This window comes from Salminus brasiliensis, chromosome 1 (assembly GCF_030463535.1).
Source record: "Salminus brasiliensis chromosome 1, fSalBra1.hap2, whole genome shotgun sequence".
In the NCBI taxonomy this organism is placed as follows: Eukaryota; Metazoa; Chordata; class Actinopteri; order Characiformes; family Bryconidae; genus Salminus; species Salminus brasiliensis.
Genome location: NC_132878.1, coordinates 16,421,362 through 16,447,619, shown reverse-complemented (window position 1 = coordinate 16,447,619; position 26,258 = coordinate 16,421,362). Strand labels below are relative to the sequence as shown.

The 26,258-nt window shown below is 40.9% G+C and overlaps 1 protein-coding gene across 4 annotated transcripts in view; it reads right to left on the bottom strand.

Moving 5' to 3' along the window:
* Positions 1-300: 300 nt before the first annotated feature.
* The window catches only part of LOC140549669 (mediator of RNA polymerase II transcription subunit 13-like), a 139,661-nt gene continuing 113,703 nt past the window's right edge, over positions 301-26,258 (bottom strand). For 2 of the 4 annotated variants that reach the window (XM_072673422.1, XM_072673428.1), the window contains exons 9-31: positions 25,403-25,507; positions 23,376-24,032; positions 22,635-22,848; positions 21,436-21,514; positions 21,220-21,341; positions 19,441-19,543; positions 18,678-18,898; positions 17,859-18,064; positions 16,610-17,520; positions 15,172-15,351; positions 14,737-14,960; positions 14,141-14,336; positions 13,301-13,616; positions 11,937-12,189; positions 10,606-10,794; positions 9,162-9,385; positions 8,891-9,033; positions 7,908-8,066; positions 7,633-7,797; positions 5,901-6,064; positions 5,178-5,339; positions 3,611-3,723; positions 301-2,455 (exon numbers count right to left, since the gene is read on the bottom strand). In XM_072673422.1, coding sequence (XP_072529523.1) covers positions 2,323-2,455; positions 3,611-3,723; positions 5,178-5,339; positions 5,901-6,064; positions 7,633-7,797; positions 7,908-8,066; positions 8,891-9,033; positions 9,162-9,385; positions 10,606-10,794; positions 11,937-12,189; positions 13,301-13,616; positions 14,141-14,336; positions 14,737-14,960; positions 15,172-15,351; positions 16,610-17,520; positions 17,859-18,064; positions 18,678-18,898; positions 19,441-19,543; positions 21,220-21,341; positions 21,436-21,514; positions 22,635-22,848; positions 23,376-24,032; positions 25,403-25,507 — 5,239 coding nt within the window. In that variant the 3' untranslated portion in view covers positions 301-2,322. The remainder of the gene's footprint in view (positions 2,456-3,610; positions 3,724-5,177; positions 5,340-5,900; positions 6,065-7,632; positions 7,798-7,907; positions 8,067-8,890; positions 9,034-9,161; positions 9,386-10,605; positions 10,795-11,936; positions 12,190-13,300; positions 13,617-14,140; positions 14,337-14,736; positions 14,961-15,171; positions 15,352-16,609; positions 17,521-17,858; positions 18,065-18,677; positions 18,899-19,440; positions 19,544-21,219; positions 21,342-21,435; positions 21,515-22,634; positions 22,849-23,375; positions 24,033-25,402; positions 25,508-26,258) is intronic. The other 2 variants (XM_072673443.1, XM_072673435.1) reach the window with 2 other exon arrangements.

Genomic DNA, 26,258 nt, shown 5'->3' with positions numbered 1-26,258 from the left:
GAGAAGTATAACTTACACTCCTACCATTAAAGGTGCTTTAAATGGTTCTTTGAGTGATGGCATGGCTAATACATAAAGAACCAGTTTTGTAAAGGATATTTTTAAGTGTAAAAAACTTTTTGTAAAGGTAAGGAAACTTTACATCAAGTTTTTTTTAGGTTTTTAAAAGGTTCTGAACACTTGCGCATCTCTTTTACAAAAGTACTTCTTTTACTCCCTTTATTTTTAAGAGGATAGACGTTTCGTAGCCATGTCCATGTCACCCTTATGAGGAGAAATAACACACTTGAGCCGTTCACCTTTCAGATTTGAATAATTTACTTAAAAAAAGTGTAAAAGATACAGATCTCTTCCCAGAGACAGATCTGTCTGATATTCAAAATGATGGTAGGTGTAACAAACCTGCCCCAAAGTATTTGTCCTTAGTATACATATGTCTTGGCAATGCACCCTTGGCTGTATTTGAATGAGGTGGATATATAAGGCAAAATAGGAGAGACAAAAAAAACTTCATAGGAGTCATATTGAAAAACAAAATGAATCAAAACTGGCATGAAATGTACAGCTTTCAGAAATTTGAAAAAACACTGCTGAAAAGTGTATTTACAAACATGCAAGGGAGTATACAAATTACAGGGCAAATTGAATGACCATGAATGAGCAACAGACCTTTCCCAATGGTTTAACAATGTTTTTTTTCTTGACATCTTTCAAAACTGCCTTGCAAATAATGCATATTAGTTAAATATACAATATGCTTTATGCTCAAATACACTGAATTAAATCTATTGCCTATTTCAAGTTTATTTTGCAGTAAAAGAAAACACTTTCATAAATATATCTTTTCTGCGTTGTTTAGTTATTAACTTAGCTCATTAAATTAAAAGGCAAGAAGACCAAAGTGTAAATAAAAAAGTAAATATGCAACTTAATGCATTAATTTCATAAACTTTTATACTGTTTTGTCTCTTAAAAGATTTGTGTGTATGTGTGTGTGTCTGTGTGTGTGTGTATGTGTGTTTGTGTAAACCCCTACCACAATATTCCCCATCTGTGGTGGCTAGAAAGACATATGATATATATGCAATTATACAATGGGATATATAATATATAAATATGGCATTTTTCATTTTTTTGTTACAATTCTCATCTTTAAAATTAGAGTTAACATTTCTGATCTCAAGGCTTTCAATTTGAATTTGGAAAAAAGGCCTTGATTGTATTTTTTTATTCAAATTTTTGCTTTCATTAATAAAAATAGTTCTCTGCAAAGTCAGCTTTACACTATGAACAAATACACTTTTCATCATTTTGATTTCATTGTCAAATATTAGTTGGCAAGTTTATCTACAACAATAAAATTGACTCCTCAAAAGAAACAAAACGTGAGGGAGTTAAAAGTGCCATTATTGAGTCGCAGTCTCGTGAGTGTTTAGCTTCGAATGCAAACTGAGAGCGACACTTAGAGGAGCTCTGTACAATAGATTACAAAGATGTAAAAAAACAAATAAAAATAATAAAATGCTGAATAAAAGGATGTTGTGGAGTAAAATCAGCCCGGGTTCAGTGGGCTAACCCGCTGGGGCTGAAATGCATCATGGACAGTTGGGAGATGGACAGAAAGAGAGTCTTATAAAAGCTCAGATTCAGACTTTGCATATCGGATTAGGCCATAGTGTAACATTCGGTGAGTCTTCAGAGAGCATGTGGACAAACTGCTGCGGCTAAGCGTGGACCGCCTCGGTGGTCTCTCAATGGTCTACCATCAATAGCCATGTTTGAAGGTCATGGCTAAAGTTCTCAGCTTCATTCATCATAGTGTTACACGACACGTCACACAGCTGTGTCCTTCCTTGGGGAGATTCAGTTGGATCTTCAGGCGTGGAGAAAAACAAGAAAAACAGAAAGCATGGCTGCCACTTGAAACTCGGTCCAAAAGTGCAGGATTTCACATTCCCATCCGTTTCTCCAGGTCGGACCATATGGTGTAAGAACCGCGTCGTATGGCTGAGAAAGTTAAAGGGTAGTGATTGTACTAGGCTTATTTCAGAGATGGTCAAATGCAAACATCAGTTTTGACAAACTGACCACCACCTTCTATGGAGAGTACAAGCTGCTTTTTTCCCTCACCTGTTGCTAGAGCCCGAAGCCCAAGGCGGCCATGCGAGGGACGCCATAACCCGGCCTACGCAAAAAAAAAGGCAGTGCAAAGGTAGACAAGAAGTTCCTCCTTTTAAGCCAAAAATGCCAGTGGCCAATGGGGCTACATTTCAGAAGGGGACAGTACAGTGCACCCAGCTGACTGGCCTCTTTCCACTAGTCCTATAAGATGTTGAGGATGGCATTGTACATCTGGATGAGGATGACCAAGTGCACAGGAAGGCAGGAGCGGCGGTCTTGGGTGGCAGGGTTGCAAGTTAGCCAGGAGAGGGCATTGTACTGCTCCAGCACAAACCTGCAAAGAGAAAAGAAACATTGTTGGTGTTAAACGGTCAGTCACCACTTTTCCATTCAAATCCTCTGCATGAATTCTTAATCTCTGTCTAGACATTGGATTGGCTCTTCATTCAAAACCAAAAATAGGATTTGATCCATTTTTCCTTTATTTAAAGATTCAGATCTCTGACAGTCTAGTCCTCATAGTATCTAACATCAGGCTTATCTAACATACAGTACTGTGCAAAGGTTTTAGGTACCTAAGCACATTATTGAAAACCATTGATGATTTGATTAATGTTTTTACTGTCGAAATTCCAGATCACGTTAGAACAGATGCAGGTAAACATAAATACAGCAAAAAGTAACAATCAGTTCTCAGTAGTTGAGATCTTATGAGAAAGTAGTTGAGATCTTCTGAGCTAGTTTGAACAACAAAGCTTGGTTGCAGATTTCTCCTGGACGCCTCTAGCCAGAGCATTGATGTATTCAATTTTATCAGCAGCTCACATGATTTAATATCATTAGTACATAAGTACTGATTTACCAAACCAGGTGTTGGATGGTAACTACAAATAATACTAGACTCCTATGAGGAGAGCTTTGGAGATGAATTCCTATTTTATGTCATTTTACACTATGGACACAGTTTTTTAAGGGGCTAAAATCTTATTGAGACCTCATCAAAGACCAATAATGCCCTTTCTGACATTGGACTGATATTAATTGATCATATAATCTTGGTTTATGCAAATAAAACAAAGAAACTGCTATACATGCTGTCTGCTCTCCGGCAGCAGGTAAAATATAGTATTTTCCAAAAGAACAAATATTCCAATCAGACAAAAGTTAAAAAAACACATCATTGTTACTACAGTGGTCAGGCTTTGACTTCAGGACCACTACTGGCTGAACCTTTTTGGTTGGCTCACTATTCTGGATGGAGGATGAGGTCCTCCACTTAGACTTCTGCTGGTTCTGCTGTAGGTTTCTTCCTCACTCTCATGACAGACTTTTTTTCTGACACTGTCAGCTCACCGATGGTAAAGGTTCAACTGGATTGTATTCAATTCTGCTGCCAAATTAATAACCAGATCACAGGAATATAAAGAACTCCAGCTTCTTTGCAGATGGGTGATAAGTAGACTGGGACTGAATGGAGGGTGCAGCTGACCTGAGCACATCTGAAGTGGTTTTGGAGTCCAGTGGATGTGGGCTCCTCTGAGAAGTCTTGCTGGAGACCAACTCATCTGTCTGAGCTATGGAGATATGGTGGTGCAGAGAGGCCTGGAAAGACAAAATACACACACAACATTCAGCCACATCCTACAGCAGTACAACACCACATTCCTAAAAACAATTAAGGCTCTGGAATGGAAACATTTTGCCATTGATTCTGTGCACACGACAGTACCTATACCTACATAAACCCAGTTTCTGGATCGTTACAATAGTGGAAAAGTGCACAACGATTCAAGTTTTTGTACCAACAAGTCGCTGGAAACTAGTCACTACCATAGTGGCATAGATGTGAGCGTTCAGTGAAAATCGCCAGTGAGACGTATTTTGTTTGCTGTTTGCTAACAGGGGCTAATGCAGTGGCACATGCTGTGTTTTGAGACGTGAGATACACACTGCATATTTTAGCAGCTTTGAGCCTCAGATCACTCATTCAGCTTGAAAACCAAAAAATTTAGTCATACATGTTTTTGATTACTGAGTTATGTGCACTCAGCCACTTAATGCAGCCATATATTATGTTACTTTCCCTTTTGTTGGCTGTAATGTAGCATTCTTTTATAAACCACTCACAGTGAGAGCTGTGTACAGCCTCCCATATTCAGCTGTTTCTAAAATGTATACAAATCTAATGCATGGATTTTATACTGTACTATATTCTACAGATGTACTATAGCATGTTGTTTAAAATAGATGCTATAGATGTACACTACTCATCCTCATTTTGAGAGACACTTTGATCCATTTAGGTTTAAAACTTGCACAATATAAACAACAATTGTATTTACTGGCTTTCAGCCGAAATGTTTAGAAATGGTACAAAGTTTGTGTTTTTCATTTGTAGCACAGTTGTGGTGTGTATTAAGGATTGCCTCAAATGCTTTTACAATAATTTAGAAAAAAATAAAGACATTATTTTGTGCTCTGTTCTCCTACTCTAAGCTTTGTGTTCAGCAGAAAAAGTGATACACTATCAGGACAAAAGTATTGGGACACCTGCTCATTCATTGTTTCTTCACAGGTAAGAAAACACAGGTATTAAAAAGAGTTTATCCTGCTTTTGTTGGAGTAACTGTCTCTACGGTCAGGTCAGGATGTTGGATGATCACCAGCCCACTTCATCTCCAACTCCCCATCTTATCCCAAAAGTATTGGATGTAGCACTATTATTACAGAGACCTTCAGAGTTCAATGCTGGAGGCTTTATGCTGTTCTAACCTATGCCTAGCATTATACATAGTGCCAAAGGGTTATGTTCATCTGCTCCAGAGAGTCCTATTCTTTTGAGAGTACACAATGTATCTGTTCTTTCCTCCTGCCTGGACTGTACTGTTTTACTGTTTACTATTCACTTTTCTTCATTTGTACTACAGACACTGCAGTCGACTAATCGCATGCTGCTCACAGCAACCCCTGCTCTACGCATATATGTTTAGGTGCAGATGTACTAATCAGCTTCATGTGAGAAGAAGCTGCAAGGAGAGAAGGTGCAGGTTAGGTACCTTGAGGAACAGTGGGCACTGATTCTGTGCTTGAGGACAGGAGGCCCAGAACCAGTGAGGCAACCCTTCAGCCTGAGCAGTGGAGACATAATAGCCTAGAGCCAAAGGCTGCTGCTTCAGCTCCTCAGGAGCCTCGCGGGACAGCAAACGCTCTCCCTGACTCTGCAAACAAGGAACACACACACACACACACACACACACACACACATACAGTTTACCCACTACGCCCACATGACCACAGTATAGTATAGGAGTCACTCGGGACATAAAACTGTTTTGGTAACACTTCAGCTGAAGGTCCCTGCCTCCTTTAAGAGATTCATAAAACATTTACAACACACACACAGTCTGATTAAAAGTCACGGCTACGCAAGGAATGATTCTCATCGCTGTCATATGAAAACCCGTGTCCTAACACCTTGGGTGAAGAATGACTATAGAATGGACCACTAGAAATAAATGGACCACAATGACTTGGGATAAAATCTCATTACATTAATTCACATTCAAATCAAGAATGTGTTTTCCATAACCTTACTATTTCCGATAACGGCGGGTTCGTTATCACAATGATGTTACGTAGACAATCACATGCTGAGCAGCCATAAGTCCTCATAAGAATTTATGAGCAAGTTATGTATTTTTTATGAACGTTTTACTGAGTCTTTAAAAAAGGTCTTAAAATGAAGTGCTAATGAATGCTCTTTCGGAGCAGATGCTAACCCGTGTGTGTTGGAAGTGGGAGCCCACCCCCATGCCAGAGGGAGATCCAGGAGAGGGCACAGGAGAGGTGTTGGGGGAAGGGTGCAGGTTCCCCGTAAAGAACATCATATCATGCCCAATGTCGTTCTCCAACTCGTCCGGGAACGGCAGGCCAAACATGTCATCTGGACGGGTGAGGAGAAGAGAGTGAAGCTGCGTCAACAGCAAGTCAACTGGGCAAGTCAACTGGGCAAGGAGTGAATTTTGGTCAAGGTGCATAGCACCCTCTGGTGGTAGCATTGTAGATTGCAAGTTGATCAGTAAAATCAAACTGAGCTAAACAATATGCTAACATGTCGAACAAGAGGTGAGTGTGGTGGTCTGTCCTTTTGATCACTATAAAATGTTACCATAGGCAATTAGCAAGCTGACCAGATTTTGGGCAACACTCAACACTTGGAAAGGACACTTTATATGCTTTGTTTATACTTACCTTTTACGCATGTTTAACTAATTACATATTAAATTCCAATAAATACAAAATTTAATCACTGTCATATCAGAATGCTGTATTATATTATTAATGTATTTATATTAAATTAGTAGATTATGTAGGTTTAAATGTTTTTACATTTGAAAATGCCAGATGCTCTTTGCGTTCTATATTGTGTGCCCATTTCACAGAGAATGGACCAAATAAAATAGACTAAACTATATAAACTTTAAGAGCACAGATGAACAGTAAATAAACAATAATTGTAACTTATAAAGTCAACAAAACACCAGGGGTGCCCAAATTTTCCCCATATGACTACACATTATATAATCGCGGTCACCTCCTATCTCCTAAATGGCAACTTCACAGGAGACGCCTACAAAGAGAACAGTTACTTTCTATTGCAGTAAGTGTAAAACGATCTGATTCTGGTGAACTTCACTCTGGTCCATTCATCATGAAATTCGGACACAATGTAAAGGAACAATTGCCAGATTCAACTTAGAATAATCAATACAGGGTGACTTCGACACTGTATATACATTGTTTTCAAAAGAGAGGACATTGGGGACACATGGGTATCCGTAGTAAGGATGTCGTGACTGGGGGGTTTCGGGTAGGGCTAAGTTGTAGGACTGTGGCAATGTATTTGTGTAAGGATGGAAATAGCTCTCAAACCATGCAGCTACAGTATGTTATATAATTATATAAAAATATACTAGTAAGTCTAGACCTGGGTCACATACTGCGATTTTAAAGAAATACTCTGGTGTTTTTCACCGTGATGCGCCACATCTGTAGCAAATGGTTCATTACTACCAACATTAATTTCCTGTACTTAGTGAAGGAACACAAAACTTGTTGACTCAAAACACACTCATGGCAGATGCTGAAACACCTTCCTTTTGCTTCTATTATAAGTGTTTTGAGTCAACTGATTTTCTGTTCTTTTCTAAGTACAAGAAATGACTGTCCATGGTAACAGAACATTTGCTGCGGATGCAAAAGGTCCATTACCACGGACAATAATTTGCCTGTACTTAGTGAAAGAACACAAAAACCTGTTGAGCCAAAACACACTAATGACAGAAGCCAGACAGATGCTGGAACACCTTCCATTTGGCTTTTATTAGAAGTCTGTTTTGGAGTCAACTGATTTTCTGTCCATAGTAACGGGCCATTTGAAAATGAACACTGGAGTATTCCTTTAAGGTCACAGGAATAAGAGCTGAAGGTCGCATAAAGGTTTTTCAGTACCAGGGTTGTCCTCTGTGGGGTAGGAGCTGGGGGCCACCTGAGTGGTGGAAGAAGTGGGGAAGACCAGGATGTGGGTGCAGGATGCGTCCTGTGGGGTGTTCAGCTGAGACGTCTGCAGGTTTAGGGCTGTGCTGCGGCCGAATACCGAACCCATAGTCACTGCATCTGTAAATGCACACACACACACACAAACACACACACACAGGGCCCTCAGTCTCTGTTGTAGTGTATTAGGAGACGGCAAAAAAAGCCTTATGAAGCAGGCAGCCCTTTACCTGGCATGACCACAAAGGATCCCTGGGGCTCCATGGAGACGAGGCAGGCACTGAGGATAGACGGGGAGTCAGCAGCTGAGATACCACACATGCGACACGCTTCACGCAGCTGCCTACTGATGGATTGCAGAGAGTGTTCACCCAGCAGAAGGCTCCAGTCTGATTCATGGAGACAGAACAACAGAGAATTGTCATTAGAGAGTTGTCATAGACACTAACAGTATATATGCTGTGACTATACTATCAGCTGAGAAGATGTGCCTGTTTTTTAATCAGTAATAGTTTGGCTAAAAATTTAATAACACAATCTTAATCTAAATTTTATATATGTCACAATGTAACAACCTGACATGGTTCGAGTGCCTATAGGCTGCCTTTAGCCTCCAAACCACAGTGTAAAACTAAAGCACATTTCAGGGATCAACTACATTTGGCGGAGGTGGAAAATTGTGTATATTTCATTTCATACTGAACTACTCTTTTGAATAGCATTTAAGGGTGATACTAGGGAAATTGGGGAAACTAGGGTATTAGGGAAACTCCCAGGTTATTCATGTTAGAGAAGCTTTATTACAAATGAAACATATTAAATAATAATAACAAATAATTAATCATTATTAATTGCGTCAAAAGAAACTGCACCAAAATCAGTATAGTAGAGTTTCCCCAGCCCAGACTTCTCTGCTCCAATACACAATTGTTGGTAATGACAAGTTTTTAGTTATACCATCAGTACAGTAAATAAAACTGTTTAGAAATGGCACTATATCACTTGGCAAATAAATATGAAGTATTTCAATTCTAAGTCTTGGCCATCTTTAAGCCTTTTTTTCAAGCATGTAAATATTGTCTTGCCATAATTAAAACAAATGCATTGCAATTTTTTGGAAAAAAAAGTCCCCAATTGGAGAATCACCCTTAATTAAACTTTACCAGAAGGCTGTCTAAAACTATTTCACAGTTTATATTAAAATTCCTCACACCTTTCAGCTCTCCATGACCTAACCGACCCAGACGGCCAATTACAATCCTCCAGGGCACTGCTGTCATTTGGATAATGCCGATGCACCACTCCCACAGTTTCTGTAGGCCTATTTTGCGTGGGGAGAACTTGGGACGGCGAGACCTGAAAGTAAAAAAACATCATGTAAGCTCTTAACATCTTAACTTAAAGGCATATATATATAAATTAAAAAAATGTAACTATGTGGCTATAGTCAGTCCTATGGACCTATGACAATATGTGGTCTGTACCTGTTGGGAACGTCTATGTTGATAATGGAGGTCTCCAGAAGCTCCCCATGCTGGTCAGTGCAGGACACCAGGATCCAGCGCTGGTCGTGAGACAGACAGTAGCCCACAAAGAGCACGTTGTAGCGGGCGGGAGTCTCTGAGCACACCTCTCCTGCCTCTGAGTGCTTACTGCGCGTAGGGCCCAGGACGAACGGGGGAGAGTAGAGTTGCATAGTGCTGGGGTTCTGCCAGGGATAAACATTAATGCTTAGTCATTTAGGAAAGAATGTGATAACAATAGTGCTGAAACCATAGGTACAGTTCACCAGGCCGCCCCATTGCCAGCCTGAACACTTTATTTTTGCGCAGCTGTGAATGTCCAGTCTTTATAAAATGCTTGTATGTTTTTTGTTTTATAATGATGTCTTGAATATGCCACTTTAATATTTCTGCTCTAATGTGCAAAAAAGGCCTTTAGTCCCCTTTTTAACACACTGTTTTTTTCTAAAAACGTACCACCTATTACAAGTTGAGCATAGTATCCCATTATTTCACCACAAAAACAACAGCATATATATATATATATATATATATATATATATATATATATCAACCGATCATATCAACCGAATTATAATATGCTTTGAATGGCTCCAGTGGGATTTGTCATGAGGTGACTATATTTTTTGTCATGGAAGTGTTGAAAATGAAATGTGATAAAGATAAACATTATAGACACTAGCTACATTTAAATGCAAACAGTATGGTTATTCTCATTAAAAAGCCTAAATACAAGAGTAAACATATTTAATGGTCATAATCACCATGCAGATTATTCATTTTCATTCTCGTTACTGAGAAAATTTTTCTCATTACCATATCCATATAAAAACTGTTTTGTATAATTTCTAACTGCTATATCCCCTAATGTTGTTCCCTAATATGTTCCTTGTCAATTCTAAATAAGTGAACGAAAATGAAACTGTATGTGGCATAATAAAAAAATAAATAAACTAAATGGCTACCAGTACACAGCAACAATGACAAAATATAATTATTTCACCAGCATGTTTATCTTCAATTTCTTCAATGTGCTGCAGTAAAGAGAATTTGGTCAGTTATTTTTTTTTTATTGACTTGATTGACTTAAAATAAATGATTCCAGATTACTTTTAATTATTTAATCAGGCATCACAGTGGTCAAACACAAATACAAATTAGCATTTAGATTTTCAGGTCGGGTCCTAGAAACCTTATATAATAAAGACTAGTCCATTTATGATGGACTTTCACGCCAGCACAGTTTGACTTAAAAAAATCTCTTCATGATGCACCCAAGCAAACTGAGCTGTTTGTGTTCTTATACTGTATCTTTGACCAGCAGTCCTAGATAGGTTAATGTTGTTCTGCTGGTGTGCATGTAAATGTATTTATTGACAGCACTTAAGCAGTGATCCTGGCTCACCACTGGGCTCTTGAGCAGAGATTCGACTGTTGCGGCCGGACCAAAACCTGTGAGTGATTTGATCTGCGTCTGCGTGGGCAGCCGGCGTCTGCACTGCGAGTGGGCAGAGAAGGCCAGAGAGCGCAGGTGCTGCAGGTACAGAGGACTCTCTCCACTGGCCGGCTGCAGTAGGTACTGACACGGCACCACCTGTATCAAAACAATACATAAATGTTCATAAAATACTCAAATACTTAACCATGAAACAGAAAATCACCAATCTGATGTAGAATTTTCAGAATTCATAACTCACATTTTAACACATTCACCTAGAGCACATACTGAAGTCATCAAAAACATTTAAAGCTATTGTTTATTATCCTAACCAACCAATTTAGCAATTTTCTTCAGGTCATTAGTTGACATTAATAATAGCTAGTTAGCTGTAATAAAATGTCTCTTTTAGGGGGTGTAAGAAAATACTGATTTATCAGCAAATTGCAATATTATGTAATGCAATAAAATGTACATTGTTGGTAGACAGTGGTTCCTGGTTGTTTAAACCCAGATCACTAGATAGCAGTGTTGTACTCGTCAGATCCCACTGTTCTTTGCTTTACTTACACTCTTTACTTCGTACATTTTATGCATGATGTTTTTCTAAAATGTGATTTAAATAAACACAATTTATCTTGATTACAGTATCACAGAATATATCGCTAGCCCTGTATTGCAGGTCATTAGCCCTGTATCGTGAGGCACATCATATCACCAGGTTCTTGCCAAAACACAACCTTCGTTTCTTTCACACAAACGTTCTAAATGTTATCCGATTTTCCCCCATTTCTTCCCCTATTTGGACTGCCAATTACCCAGCCATTGCACAAAATGCCCCGTCACCAGTGAGGGCGGACTAGCACATGCCCCTCCGATGCGTGCACAGTCAAGCCGCTCATTTATCAAACTGCCGCCGAAGCAACATAGAGGGAATTGTCAGCCAGCACCGCAACAAAGCGATGTGGGGAGAGAGCGCCATCTATCAAGGCCAATTGTGCTCTCTCTGGGCCTCAGATGCCTATGGCTAGTACCATGACTGGGATTCGAACCAGCGATCCTCTGATCACTGTAATCAGTCCTTAGTCTGCTGGCGTGAAGTACTGTTCTAAAGTTGACAACTTGACAAACTTCTAAAGCAAGCCACAGCTTGATAAAATACATCATGTACTAAACACTAAACATTTGTCATTGTCTTAATAAAACGGTCTCTATTTTATGACAGTTTTTGTGTCATAAAGTGAACATGAAAAATGGGTCAATAGTTTTAGATCATAGATGATTTTCTGCATGCTCACCTGCAGAACCAGTGCTGGCTGGATGCTCTCCGGCAGCATGCTTAGCATGTCGGTAAAGCAGCGTAAAAGCGACAGCAGCCACACGCTGCCTGACTCCACCTCCTCTGCTTCCTCATCCTCTCCTGGCCCCACCCCAGTCCCAGAGCACAGGAATGGATCCACCATGTACAGCACGATGGCCGGAGGGTGAACGTGGCTGTCTGCTGAGTCTGCCACCGTCGGAATGCCGATTCGCTCTCGCTCTGCAGAGTTACTGTAAGAAAAGACGGAGCTGATATGTATTGTAAGTAAGCATTCCATATGGCTGCCAGGACTAACAGCTGCTGTCACTTTCCTGAAGGGCAGCATTCATATGGCTACACAAATTACAATGAATGGCAAAATAGGTCAAATAACATCAAAATTCACAAATGCAGCTTTTTATGACAACTGACACTTTCTGCAATAATCATATGTAGGTTTATGGCAGCGATCATTAAAGGCTTCTGTTTGTCAGCAAGGTGTGAATAAATTTTCCCCTTATTTGTTTGTCAAATGTTCAATTATATTTGAATTTTAAATATATTATTTTTCTAGATGCAATCAAAACAGCTAGGACATAAAGCTGAAGGATGTGAGAGGTACATAAAACTATTCTTGTGCATCTCTTATTGTACATCTTATATAAATATAACATATTTATTACATTAAATTTTTTTTCAAAACGACCAGCATTTAACTTTCATACTTTATACTAACGCCCTTACTTTGCAGTGTAGTAATTAGTTATTAGAAAACTGAATTTCTCTCATATCTTTCATAGGTCTTAAAAACACAGTACCGCAAATTCTGTTTAATTCTAAGTATGTAATAATTTTTACATTAAAGGAAAAATATAAAGGACGAGACACCCTAGTTGATCATGCAAGAACCCATAACTTGACCCATAAAAATGATCTGAAATTGAGCTAAACAACTATTAAAACTCAACAGAGAAATCATGATCACTGAACAATTTAGCTTTACTTTGATGCATAAACTGACTAATTAATAATTTTAACAATAAGAGCTATTTAATCAATCACACACACTTCCTTTCCTTGTAGTTTTGCACTACAGCTTCATGTAACAAAACCTTATACTCATTAATCATCTCTGAAAGACTTGTTTATGTTTGTTCTAACATTGTATGATTGTATGATATGATGACTTGTGAGATCATGAGTAATGCATCATGTCACTGCCCCCTTTCACAGACTGACAATAGCGCAAAAAAAAGCAAACAAAAAAAAAACACATCAGATCTGATCATTGCATCCCAAATATGCCACAAGCCTCTCAGTTTCATTTGGGGGTGAATAGTGTACACTTGTATGTATGCTTACTTCTCACTACTCTCTGCTGCTTGATTTGGGTTCAGTGTAGAGTTGGGGACACTTTTGGTTTCACTCTGTCCCTGCTCAACAGAACTGGCCTGGCCTGTGCTGGTGGTACCCGTCGGTGTGGGCGTGTTTCCTGAAACAGGAGCCACTGCTGCCGCCGCTGCTGCTGCTGCTGCTGCTGCTGCTGCTGCTGCATCTGCTTCAGTGGTGGGTTGGCTGGTAGGGCCAGACTGAGCAGTCTGTGTAGAAGCTGGGCTGGGCTGAGGCTTTGGAGGCAGAAGGAGACTGCTGTCCAGTGACAGGGCTGAGAGCTGTTGAACTGGAAAGAGAAAATCAATGTGAGAGTTCAGACCAAAACTTCAGGCATGGTTAAAGCTCTAGCACACCTAGGGAGTAGTTACAACCATTATGTGACCAAGAATTCAATTTCTCCTGGACACTTTAATTAGTTGGATCAGGAATGTTTTTAATTAGAGGTCAAGCTATTCTCTACAGCAGGGGTGGGAAACAAGGGCTGGAATCCAGAACACTTTGGCGATTTCCCTGCTTTAACAAACTTTCTAAACCTCTTAACAATTAACAGGTGAGTTAAATCAGTGTGCTTGAGCAGGTAAATCACAAAGCAGTCCAGGTTTGTTCTATTTGATTTTTAACTTTCACAGACAACATAAACAATAATCCAGCAATTACTGGATCTGACATTCGTTTAGCCAAGCTGATTAATCAGTTGTGTATAGCAACCTGTACATTTGTAACAAATATCAGAAGATTTTATAGCAAATAAAGAATAAAGAAGAGTATGTTATAATGTATGATATACGTAGAACACAATTCAACAGCTACCTAGCTTCTGTTTGCAGGTTTGTGCATAAAGCTTGAGTTTGCTGAGATGGTCTTCATGGTGGTGTCCGGACCAGGGTCCAGTGAGCCACTCATCCACCAAATCCTCCTCCAGCTTCTCAGATTCTTCTGATCCCACAGACACTATGCCGTCTCTGGACACTCGGCCCAGCGGACGATGCTTTCCCAGGCGGCATGACTGAAACACAGAGGTTAGAATAATTACATTTAGCAATAATTTTAAAACAGGCTTTTTTGCAGTTTAGTTTCCATATATGGACTATGGTTTTATATTTCTAGTTGTTCATGCTCCAATAAAGTCCTAGAGTTAGGAAAGCTTATATTTCAATGATAAAGGAACTCGAATAAAACATGATATTTAATAAAATGAAAAATGGAAATGTAAAAAATACATAAAATAAGCATCAGTGTAAAAAAGGGAATAAAATCTATTATAAATAAAATCTATCATTATAGATATATATTTCAAGGCATATTACAATTGCAATATATATCTGTATCATAACAATACTAGCATTTTGTCCATATCATGCAGTCCTTGTCTTATTAGCCTGGTTCATGATTGTAAACAACAATACCTCATAGACAGCACTGAGTTCCTGAAAGAAGGCCCTGGCTCCGTTTAGTATGGGGTCATTATTGGGACAAAGAACCAAATATGCCACGTCCCTCTGACCCCCATAGGGCTCCAGAAGCAGTTTTTCCCAGAAGGGTAGCGCCAGAGGAGACAGGGCTAAGAAGTCTCGGTCATAGCCCACCAACAGTGTGGGGATAGGGAGAGGCTCAGGAGACTCCTCAGAACCTGGTGGCCAAAACATAGCAACAGAATTGTGTGAGAAATTATATATTTACTTGTTCCTTTAGATCTTAATTTGAAAATTATGAAGGTCTGGAATCAGTAGTCAGAACAAATAATCCTCTGTTCCAAATGTTTACTTTGTTTAAGTTCTAGAAGGTGAAAATCAGTTGAGACAATAGTGAGGTAAAATCCATCATTTTCACTGTGCACTGACCATATGAGCCTCGTCCAGCCATCTTATGGAACTGCTGCCATGTGAGCGGTCCTTGAACATGCTGGATGTTCTCCCAGGTCCGACCAGTGCGCTTCTTCTGGATAGCATCTTGCAGGAAAGGTTGCAGAGACAGCAGCATCCGTACCACATCCTGAGAGGAGAGCATGCTGATGTCCAACACTGAGGGAGCACAAACAATTACGGTCATTTTTGGATTTGTAAACATAGAGCAACAGTGTAAGCAACTAAGACAACAGTACAACAGTACAGGTGTTGTACAGTACAACAAACCTTTTCTCTTTGCATATCCCAGCTTATAAAACTGGGGTCGGAGCACAGCCATGCTACCTCTGGAGCAGAAAGGGTTAAGGGCCTTGCTCAAGGGCCCAACAGTAGCAGCTTAGAAAACCCAGGCACAAAAGCTACAACCTTGTGATCAATAACCCAGCAATCAACCATCATGCAACCACAAGCCCTAGTTCATTGGTCTACTATATAGCACAGCATGATCAGAGGAGGTCACTCCTGTGGGGCACTATCCCCAGACACAGACTGAGACTAAGCGTAGAAGCCTAAGAAGAATTTCCAATGGTCACTGACACTGTACTAGTAATCTAGTCTGAACAGGATTAGCCCATAACATCTGTAATGTTTGTGGCTGATTTGCATGGGCATGAGAAATGTCTACTCATGTTTTATCGATTACACTACGTGTTAGATTGCTCACAAGTAGGAAATGTTTAAAAAGTTTCCTGGGGTTATTTGAACAGGTCATTTTACAGTAGGTAAAAGGTGCCATGATCTTTACTGCTTCCTCCCAGCATGTCCTCTTGTTTTCTATCACTTACAGCCCCTCATCATTCTATAGTAACTGTCATGTCATATTAGAAAATAGTTAAGTTGAAGCTGAATACTTCTGTTGTCATTATACTTTTACAGTTCAACAGAATTCATCTCATCTGCACATATCCCAGCTTGTAAAGCCAGGATCAGCGCATAGGGCCTGCCAAGCTATGGCACCCCAGGAGCAGAGAGGGCTAAGCACCTTACTCTATGGCAGCTTACCATACATGGATATTGAACCCACAAGCCTGTGATCAATAACCCAGCACTCTAGCCACCACTTCCTAACTCTGAGTATAAGTAGCTTTTCTCTATGAGGAAAATGAATGCCATTTGCTGTCTGTGGATCATCATTAAACAGTCAAAACATGAAGATTGCTACAAGCAAGCTAACACTGCTGTATACGAAAGTGTAAAACTGACAACCATACCAGTGCACCCCACACAATTCAGCAAGCTCAGCAAGCAGATTACAGAAAGATACATGACTTCAGAGTCTATTCCAAGGTCATGAATACGTGGAGTTCACTGCTTATGTAGCGGTAAAAGTCTTTTTTTTAATTTGTGTTCAGTTTGACCACAGCTTCGTACTCACCATTTGTATGAGGCCATGAGTGCAGGGCGGTGCTCCTCACCAAAGCCTGTTCTACCTTCCCTCCAGCTGAATTGTCCACATACTGCAACCCCTGCACCAGTGCATTATAGCACTCCACGCACGCGTCACTGCTGTCCGCCCACAGCCGGTCAGCTGCCCAGCTCTGCAAGAGCGCCCCCTGTCTGCTACGGCAAGAGCAAGCAGCAGGCTTATGCAGCGAGGCCAGCGAGGTGATGGGCTGGGAGCACTGTTCCTGAATCAGCCCTAAAACGGGCATGGGTGGCTCCTGTGTCCCCCGCCTTGTTGCTCCTGCCGGAGGCTCCCTTCTGCACAGCGCTAATCTCCTCTCTGCAGCGCGTCCAGCCTCCGAGCCACGGCCAAAGATGTCAAGTTCGTCCTCGAGAAAGAGGCCGGCACCGTGTGCCAGCCTGCGGTTAGCGATGGCGCTGAAGCCGCACATGCAGCGGTACTGGTCCTCACGCGTGGAGTCCGGGATGTAGACACCCACATCTGCGCCCTTCACATTTGTGTTGCATGCGCAGATGCAGCAGCTGTCAAAGTTACGGTCCTTGAAAACATCCAGGACAGAGTCGGACAGCAGCAGGATGGCATAGAGGCTGTGGGCCTCCGGCAAAGCCGGACCACACGGCACCGGCTCCACAGAACTGAGCGGCAGGCTAGCAGAGGGTGTTGAGGCGGGAGAGCTCAGTTCAGTTCCGTCCTGCTTGACAGAACCCTGTCCACTAGCTGTGCCCATGCCACGGGGGGTGCGGGGGGTTCGTGGTGTGGGGACGGAGAAGCGAGGTGTGGCCGGGGAAGGAAGGACTCCGCCCACCGTGCCCACAGAAGTGGTGCAGGTGCTCATCTGCCCGTAGTCCTGATCCTGCAGAGCGCTGATGCTGGGGACGTTGCTGTAGAGAAAAGGAGAGACATTAGCTTTAGAGACATTAACACAGGGCCAGGGTCCCTCAAATCGGGTCCTGGAAGCGGGTGTCCAGCATAGCTTGGTGATTTCACTGCTCAAACACATCTGTTTAACCTGTTTAACAGCTGCTCTCTCTGTGGTACGTTATTAGCATTTTGAATGGCTTTGCCACAAAGTTGAGAGAGTTGCCACTGTTGCAGCTGAGTTTCAAAGAGTTACAGTAGGCTTTCCATTATGCAACAACAGTGAAATTTACTTTCCAGCAACCAAAGCCAGCCTCAAATGCAGTTACATCAAAGGCCAAGGATTACCATCTACACTTACACATATCCATCTCGTATGAACGGGGCCTGGGCTGGGAGGCAGTAGTGCTCCATCTTGGGCAGCAGGGCCCAGGAAGGCCTGTAGTAGCACTGCTCAGGGATCTTCAGCGGGGGGAGGCACTGGCTGGGAAGAGTCCGCAGAGGGGCGAACATAGAACAGCCCAACTGTGGCTGGACGGAGGGGACACGGTACACAAATGAGAAGTCCTGCAGAGGAGGGGGGAAAACTCAATACACTTTAGCTCAAAAAAAAAAAAAAAAAAAAAAGTTGGAAATCACATTTAACTGAATTTCTAGACCAAGTAAAATTCCTAGACAACTCTACAAGACAGCTCCTTATATGGGCAATTAGTGGAATGGAAACCAATAGATTAATCAACAGATTGATAATAACTTTCATTGTACTCAATAGTCTGATTCCTGGCGGCTGTTTACACTTTTATATTTCATACATTAACATTCGTTTTCGTGATTGGACTGGTTTGGATGTCTCTCGACCACATGAACAATCAGGTGTAAACACGTCCAGGGTGCACTGTGATCAGATTACGACTGGATCAGTCAAACCACTTTTAAAGGTGGTCAGAGAGGAATCTCGAACCTCGAATCTTCTTGCTTTCTCCCATTTTAGTGAAGGTGTAAAGCTTTTTGGTGATAATGTAGTCTGGAGATTTGAGGCTAACATAGCTAATATGTAATGACACTATTATGACGTATCTTTAGCTTTAAAAATGAATGTTAAAATACATTACAGTAGCAGTCTTTATCTTTGTCAATTTTTATATAATAATGTCCTACGTTGATATTCCTCTGTACTCACCCGTGCATCTTCTGCTTTGGGGCTGGTCATGCCATCTTCCACTTCCATCTTGAAGTCGTTGAGCTGGCTGTTGGCATGGGCACTGAGGGGGTGTTCCACACCAGCCGAAGGGGCCGGGGGCTCTTGGCTGGGGGTGTCACGGTAGCTCATGATAGGGGAGAACGCTGGGTGCTGCTCCAAAGAGGGCGGAGTGGGAAACATTCGCTGAAGCTCTGCTACTGCTGAGTAGAGTGTAAGAGAAAGAGAGAGTGCGATCAAAAGAAAAAGAAAACATCTGTCATGATTCATTGGTCTAAATGTGCTTGGTCTCAAAACAAATGCAAATTAATGGTGAAATCAATCAGACGTGTCTCAAACGCAATATTATTTTTGTTGGAGTCTTTTGCTTTTATATGATTATTCATTATTGACTTTCAACAGCACAATCAAATTCAAATAAAACAGCTCATACTCAAATTATCTAATGGAGGAAAACAGAAAACTGCTCTCCTCATTCAGCAACCAGTTATTGAAAGTCTTCAATTTTGAATAGACAAATAATGTGTAATGATTTAGTTAGAATGCAAAGTTGTACTAAGATTTTGTAGATTTATTAGTATTAATTAGTAGTAATGAATGGTAAATGAGCCGCAAACAAATGTGATAATTCAAATCTCCACACAATCTTGATATGATTTTTCCATGTCTTAGTCTCACCTCTAATGCCCTTGACAACAACCCTACTGACACCTACCACCACTGACTTCCAGGCAAACTAACTTACTTGAGGGATATGGCACTGCTACTCTTCCATCAATCCCAAGAGGGCGCTCTTCTGCTCCTGGGGCCACAGTCTTGGTTGACTGCTGATGATTAGGAAAAGTGCTCTGGAAGGGAGGCAAAATGGGAAAACCTATGAAAATGAACACTTCTGTGCATTTTATTGAAAACTCCAAAAATATGAAAACCTCCAAAAAAATAATAACACTACCAGTTACTGTCAATGGCTAACAAATATTATTAAAAGTAACTACAATTAAGCTGCTGGAAAACACCGTAGAAGATTTTGTTTAATGGCAATTGCTGAATGGCTGGTCGCATGACCACCACAGTTTTTACATAGTTAATTTTACTAAATTTAGAATAAATATTTATTTAGCATCTATAACAGATGTCACCAAGCAGTTTATACAGTTCCATATCTTGAAGGGTGTCATGTGACAGTAAAAACCCTGAGATAAACCAAGAACTCGAATATACGTATATCTGCATATATCAGTGAGATAACCTGTATTACAGTATTAAATACTATATCACTGGCTATAATAGATACCTGGTGTGTAATGGTATTACACATGTATAGAGTGTTGGATATGAGTCTAGGGCAGGATTCCAGAATCAGGATATTCACACAAAATATCATGAAAGTTCAGGAGGGATATAACAAAAGATATTAATCAGATATTAAGTAATAGCTGAAATATAACCCCTAACAAAGCAACAAAAATGATAACAAAATCATTGGTATGACTTTACTTGGATGGTCCTTTGTAGATGGCTTGTAGATGCTCATTTGACATTCAACTGAATTCAACTAACAGTCAACTTAATGTCGCTTAAATGCAACTGAACTGAACTGAATGTAAAAGTTACTGTCTGCTGAATGTAACCCTACACCCTAACCCCAACCTTACCCATACCATTTTAGGGTTAGATTTAAGGTTTAGGTTAAGGTTGGGGTTAGGTTTAGGATTTAGGGTCGATTAAGGTTAGGGTTAGGCGCAGGTTACATTCAATAGACAGTCATTTACATTCAACGTTTGAATGTTCAGTGGCATTTAATACATACTCAAGTTAAATGTTAGTTGAAGGTCAGGTCACGATTTCCACCCATTTTCTTCCCAATTTGAACTGCCAATTACCCAACCCGTAACCCCCCCTCCCACCCCCCCCCCCCCACCCACCCCCCCCCCCCACCCACCCCCCAAGCCCCGCGATGCCCCCCGTCACCAGTGAGGGAATTCATTCAAGCCGTTAATTTTTCTAACTGCTGACCAAGCTACATCGCTAGGCAACCAACACGCCTGGAGGTAAGCGCCGCATACCCGGCTCCAACACGCTGCAACAAGGCGATGTGGGGGGAGAGCGCCAGCTACCCACCCTGGAGAGAGCAATGCCCAATGTGCTCTCTCAGGGCAACCATAGGTCAGCATTGTTGGACACAACCCCAAACATACCACATCAAACATACCCATGTTTACACACTACAGGCTGTCCCAGCTACCTCAGGGACACTATATGACACTAGGTGGAACATATTCTAACTTGCATGACTGCCTGTTAAAAATGAAAAGATAAGAAACCTAGGCATTTAGGATTTTCCTGTAATACTGAACTCGACCTAACCAATCCAAACTGTTGGGTATAGCCACACCCTTATATAATACCACAGAATTTAGAGGAGCTGTGGAAGATAAACTAGAAGATAAACTACAGCACACCAGTACCTCATTCAGTAAATACACTGTCTCCTGCAATGTGTACGCTTTTAAAAATCCCTCACCCCTAATTCCTCTTCCTCCTCTCCGAAGATGTTTTCCAGGTCAGAGATGAGGACTATCAGATCCTTCTCTCTTGTAAGAGGCGGGTTGGCCTTGGCTCCAGACTCATCTTGAGCCAATTCCTCTGAAAAGATACAGCAAGCGTTGGGTTAAATCAGCTCTAACTCTTGATTTCCCTTTCAAGATAAGCGTGCACACTTCTCAGACTGCAGACTCACCAGATTTAGGAGCGGAGCTAAAAATGGACATGGCATCTTTTCCTTCAGGCACTGCATTGTTACTGTTCATCTCCTCTCCCTAAAAAAAACATGCATATTACTAACTGTCCAAACATTGACTATAGAGGAAGCACTGCAGAGCTACAGTGGCTTACAATTCAATCCACTAGGAACTGCAAAATAACAGCAGAGCAGCAGAGCCCTGGAAGGTCTGGGTCTACTGTTTGGTGGGCTTCCTGCTTAAACACACTTCTGAGTTGCAGTATGTAAAGTATATACATTGGCATGCAAAAGTTTGGGCACCTTTGGTCAAAATGTCCAAAAGGCATTAAAGGTGAAATATTTCTTTAATAATCTAAGTGAAATTAATGATGTTTTATTTCCATATTTTACAGTTTCCAAATACAAAAATTTGTATTTAGTAACACTCCCTTTGACCAGTATCCCACCCTAAACAGCTTTAAGTCTTTTAGTTCTTGTTTGGGGGAATTCTTGCAAGAGGCTTCTGGTTCTGTGACAAGAGGCTTCTGGTTCTGTGACATTCTTGGGCCGTGTTGTATGCACTGCTCCTTTGAGGTCTATCCACAGATTTTCAGTGATTGAGGTTTCACTTTGGGGACTCTGAGGGCCATGGCAAAACCTTTAGTTTGGTTGTCCCTTGTGGATACTGAGGTGTGTTTAAGAGAATTATACTGCTGCAGAAACCATCCACTTACCACTTTTTAACTTTTTTATCTTTTTTTTTTAAACAGTGTAAAGTTTGCTTTGAAAATGTGCTGAAAGTTTAATTCTTTCCTCTACCAGTAATACTTTCCCTGCACCACTGGCTGCAAAACAAGCTCAATGCAAAAATCAACCCACCCCCATGAATTAACAGCTGGTGAGGTGTTTTTTTTATTATTAAATCTAAAATGCATCAAGCTTTTCAAGATGTATCAAGATGTTGAATAAAATCTAGTAATAAAGATGCAGGAAAGGTTTTCTTTCGATTGTGGCTGCTGCTGATCGTTGGGACACGGACTGAAGTTGTGAGTCATGATGGTGATTGTGAACAAGCTAATTAAAGTTTGAGACCTAAGAAAACCAAAATCTCTTGGGATACACACACTTTTGGAAGCCAATGTATACATAAGTTATAGTACTTTTCAGACCTGTGATTAATTAAGCTGCATATCAGCATACAGAATAACCTATCCTACCTTGGATTTCCGGTTCGGATCCCGGCCCGGGCCTTTTAGTCTTTTGGATGTAGGGAAGCTGTACTCAATGTCTCCTTCCTTGAAGTCATATGGGTCATCTCCAGGGTCCGTTAGGCCCTCGACTACAGGCTGTTGCAGAAAGCCCAGGGTGCTGATGTGCTCCCTCAGCCGGTCCTCCGAAATTTTAAACCGCTTGTGCGTATGTGCAAAAAGCCTGCCGGAAACGAACAAGTAGATTTTTTAAATACTACTCATCAGGAACTGTACCTAACGATTGATGATGAATATATTATATATGTTGTTATTATTTTGAGTTTTAATGATTCAGTTACTGCAATAAATAAGTTGGTATCTACTATAAATGATTCAGTATCTGCTATAAATGAATTACTATATTTCCATTTACTTTAAGAGGTTCAGTAAATGCTATAAATGATTCAGCAACTGCAATAAATGATTTATTATCTACTATAAATGATTTACAAAACTAAATATGTAATTTGTTGTTTGAGGGTGAGGTATTGGGTCTACATACATTTCTTTAAAGAGTTTAAAGGGTTAAAAATATAAGAAATGGTAGATTAACTGAGCGACTAACTGAGCTTTTGTGTTTCATGACTTGACCTTTTGTTTTATGTACAATAACACAAAAAAATAATACAACAATTGATTATTTAAATGATAGTCGATAAATATTTAGCTTTTAAATCTATATCAACTCAGGCATGTATGGACACATACCTCTTCAGTGCGGTTCCTTCACTGGCGCTGTCCACTTTGCTCTCCACTACATCACATGGCAGCTCTGAAGGCTTGAATTCGGCCTTGTCTACCCTGGGATTCCTATAGCTCTTCCACCAGCCTCCGCCAGCTTCCCGGGGCACCAAGGAAGCTGTGTACAACGCTGTCTCACTCATCTCTGGAGGCGGGGGCATCGGAGGGCCGTCCAGACAATGGGGCAAGCCCACAGGGGCCTCCATGGCCTCAGGGTCCTGAACCCTTGGGTGCGGGCTTAGCGTAGGGGGCAGTGGCGATACCGGAGAATGGAGGAGCGATTCGGGACCTTTCCTGATTGCCGACAGGGGCTTAGGGTATTTGCAGCTGGGCAGAGAATCCAACGGAGGGTCCAGAGGCACGAGGGCCAGCTGAGAGCCAGCTGGGGCATCCTGCTCCGGACACTGCTGCTGGTCCACAGAAAGGCGGTGGTGGAAGGGGGTTATGGTCGCCCGTTTAGGACCCTTGTCGGATTTGTCGGGTTTGTCCGCAGGTTTGTGTTTCGGCATGGAGGGCGGGGGTAAAGAGGGGGTGGAGGAGGCGGGGCAGGAGGATGGGTTGGCACCGGGCTGTGGGTTGGCACAGGAACCGCTCGCCTGCTGCTGCTTCGCCTGCTGCCTCAACCTTCAAGGACAAAAACACAGGAGCTGATCCAGACAGCCGTCATGCCATGAGGCCAAAATCGGAGGTGGGAGTAGAGGTCAATCGACACTGCTTTATGATGTTCATAAAACCCCATTTCTTTACAATTAATACACCTACAAATCTATATCAGCAAAAACAAACGCTCCTTCTGCATTGATGTATATACATCACAACGTATTGTTTTGTTTTAAAAGCTTACTGAAATTATTTCTCACTCATACGTCACTGAAACAAGCAGAGAAATTCTGACAAATGTGGAATATATTCAGTTCAGCACATTTGTCCTAAATGATTTAACTGTGAGTTATTGTGCTGTGTGCGTCCAAAAACACCTTCATTTTTCTGATCAACCTCAAACCTGTTGATACAAAATGTCATTTAAATGTAAACACTAATAATTATTTAATTATTCAACTCATAAAAGGATTGTGCCAGTATTAAAAACGAATTGGCTAGGCCACGTCCAAAGTCACTGTAACATACTCAATATATACACTCAACTTTGACTGCAACTGCCTCCCAACAACTGAATTGAGTGTTAATGCTGGTAACTTGCTCTACTTGGACCACTGAGTAACACATATAACGTCTCAGAAGCATTACTTGGCTTTGTGCTTTGGTAAATCTGCCATATGTAAAAATAACCCAATTTTAATAATATATCTGCAGTAAACACTGATATGCTATGATGCAATTGTGTCAAAAATGTTAAAAGTTGAAGTTCTTGTTCTGGTCTATGGGTACATGGGGGTGTTTGCTTGGCCATGATAGCATGATAGCTTACACTCAAAAAAAATAAAGGTGCTTCACATGGTTGTTTGAGCAATAAACTGCTTTTTGGTTCCATGTTTATAATAGAGATGTGTGAGAGTGAAGAACCTTGTTCTGTAGACCTTTAGAAGGTTCTTCAAACTCCCATCTCAATTGCAAAGTTCTTCTATGAGGCACCTACATTTTCAATGAAGCCCCATCCAATACCATTGGGATAAGTAGGAGAGGCACTTTTGATCCATAACTAATCAGCCAACATTAGTACCTGACCTCTCCTAAGCTCTTGTGGCTAAAGGCAATCAAATCATCATAGCAATGGTCCAACATCTAGCATAAAGCCTTCTCAGAAGAATATGGACTGCTACTGCAGCGAAGGAGGAATAAACTCCTTACAAATACCATTGATTTTAGGACATTTTTGGACATTGGACAGTGTATCTTCACCTAAACAAAACTGGCACAGTGTGCAGTCTGAGCTGAGGACCACATCTGAAACAGATGCTGATCTGCTACTGAGGCGAATAGAAAGGTGTGATGAGGAAGACTTAAAGGTAGTGAAGATAGGTAAGAGTGCCCACCTGGAGCAACTACAGGGGGCTCGCTCCCCAGGGTCGGTGAAGTCCCATGTGGCCAGACCGTTTGACACCTCCTTCTTCGGTGTCATGCTGTTGGAGAGACTGCATCTGCGTGGGCAAGAGAGAGAAGCACTGACGACTTGAGTCTGTTATTTTTGCATAGAAAGACTAAAAGTCCTTAAAAAGCACTTATCTGACTTCTATTAACAGTGAATACAAGCCTGTGGGATACAGTTAGTATGATCCTATTTACCCTTGCTGGGTTTTATTCATTATCAATATTTGTATTTTAGGGTGAAGTATTCCTTAAAAATTAAAACCACCAAACATCCTTAGTTTTTCAAACTGGTTTTAATACAAACAGGCATTTTCCAATAACTTTTGGGGCAAAAAAGGTAATAACACACTCTGAATTCTGACAAATGATTATGTCAAAATTATTATGTTGATTTGACCAATAGAATTGGTACAAAATATTACTATTAATACTTCTTCTACTACTACTACCAATAATTATAATAAAATCGTTTTACATTGACTTCCATTAAAAGTTACATGAAAAAGAGTCTCACTAGAATCTCACTATTTTTGCACAATATACAGTCGTGGTCAGAAGTTAAAAATGTAGTGCACAAGTTAAAATTTCTGGCTGTGTTCTGAGTCAGATTTGCAGGCTTAAAATCGACTTCATTTATTCATATAGTAGTGCTGAAAATCCCCAAATGGCTTCTAACTTGCCATGGCCAAGGCCTGTTAACTTCCTGTTAGTGATCATGATTGACTACAGCTGGTAGCTTCTGGGTGCCCACGTAATTAAGGGTCAGTATTCTGATTTCTTTCCTCAACATTTTTCTAACAG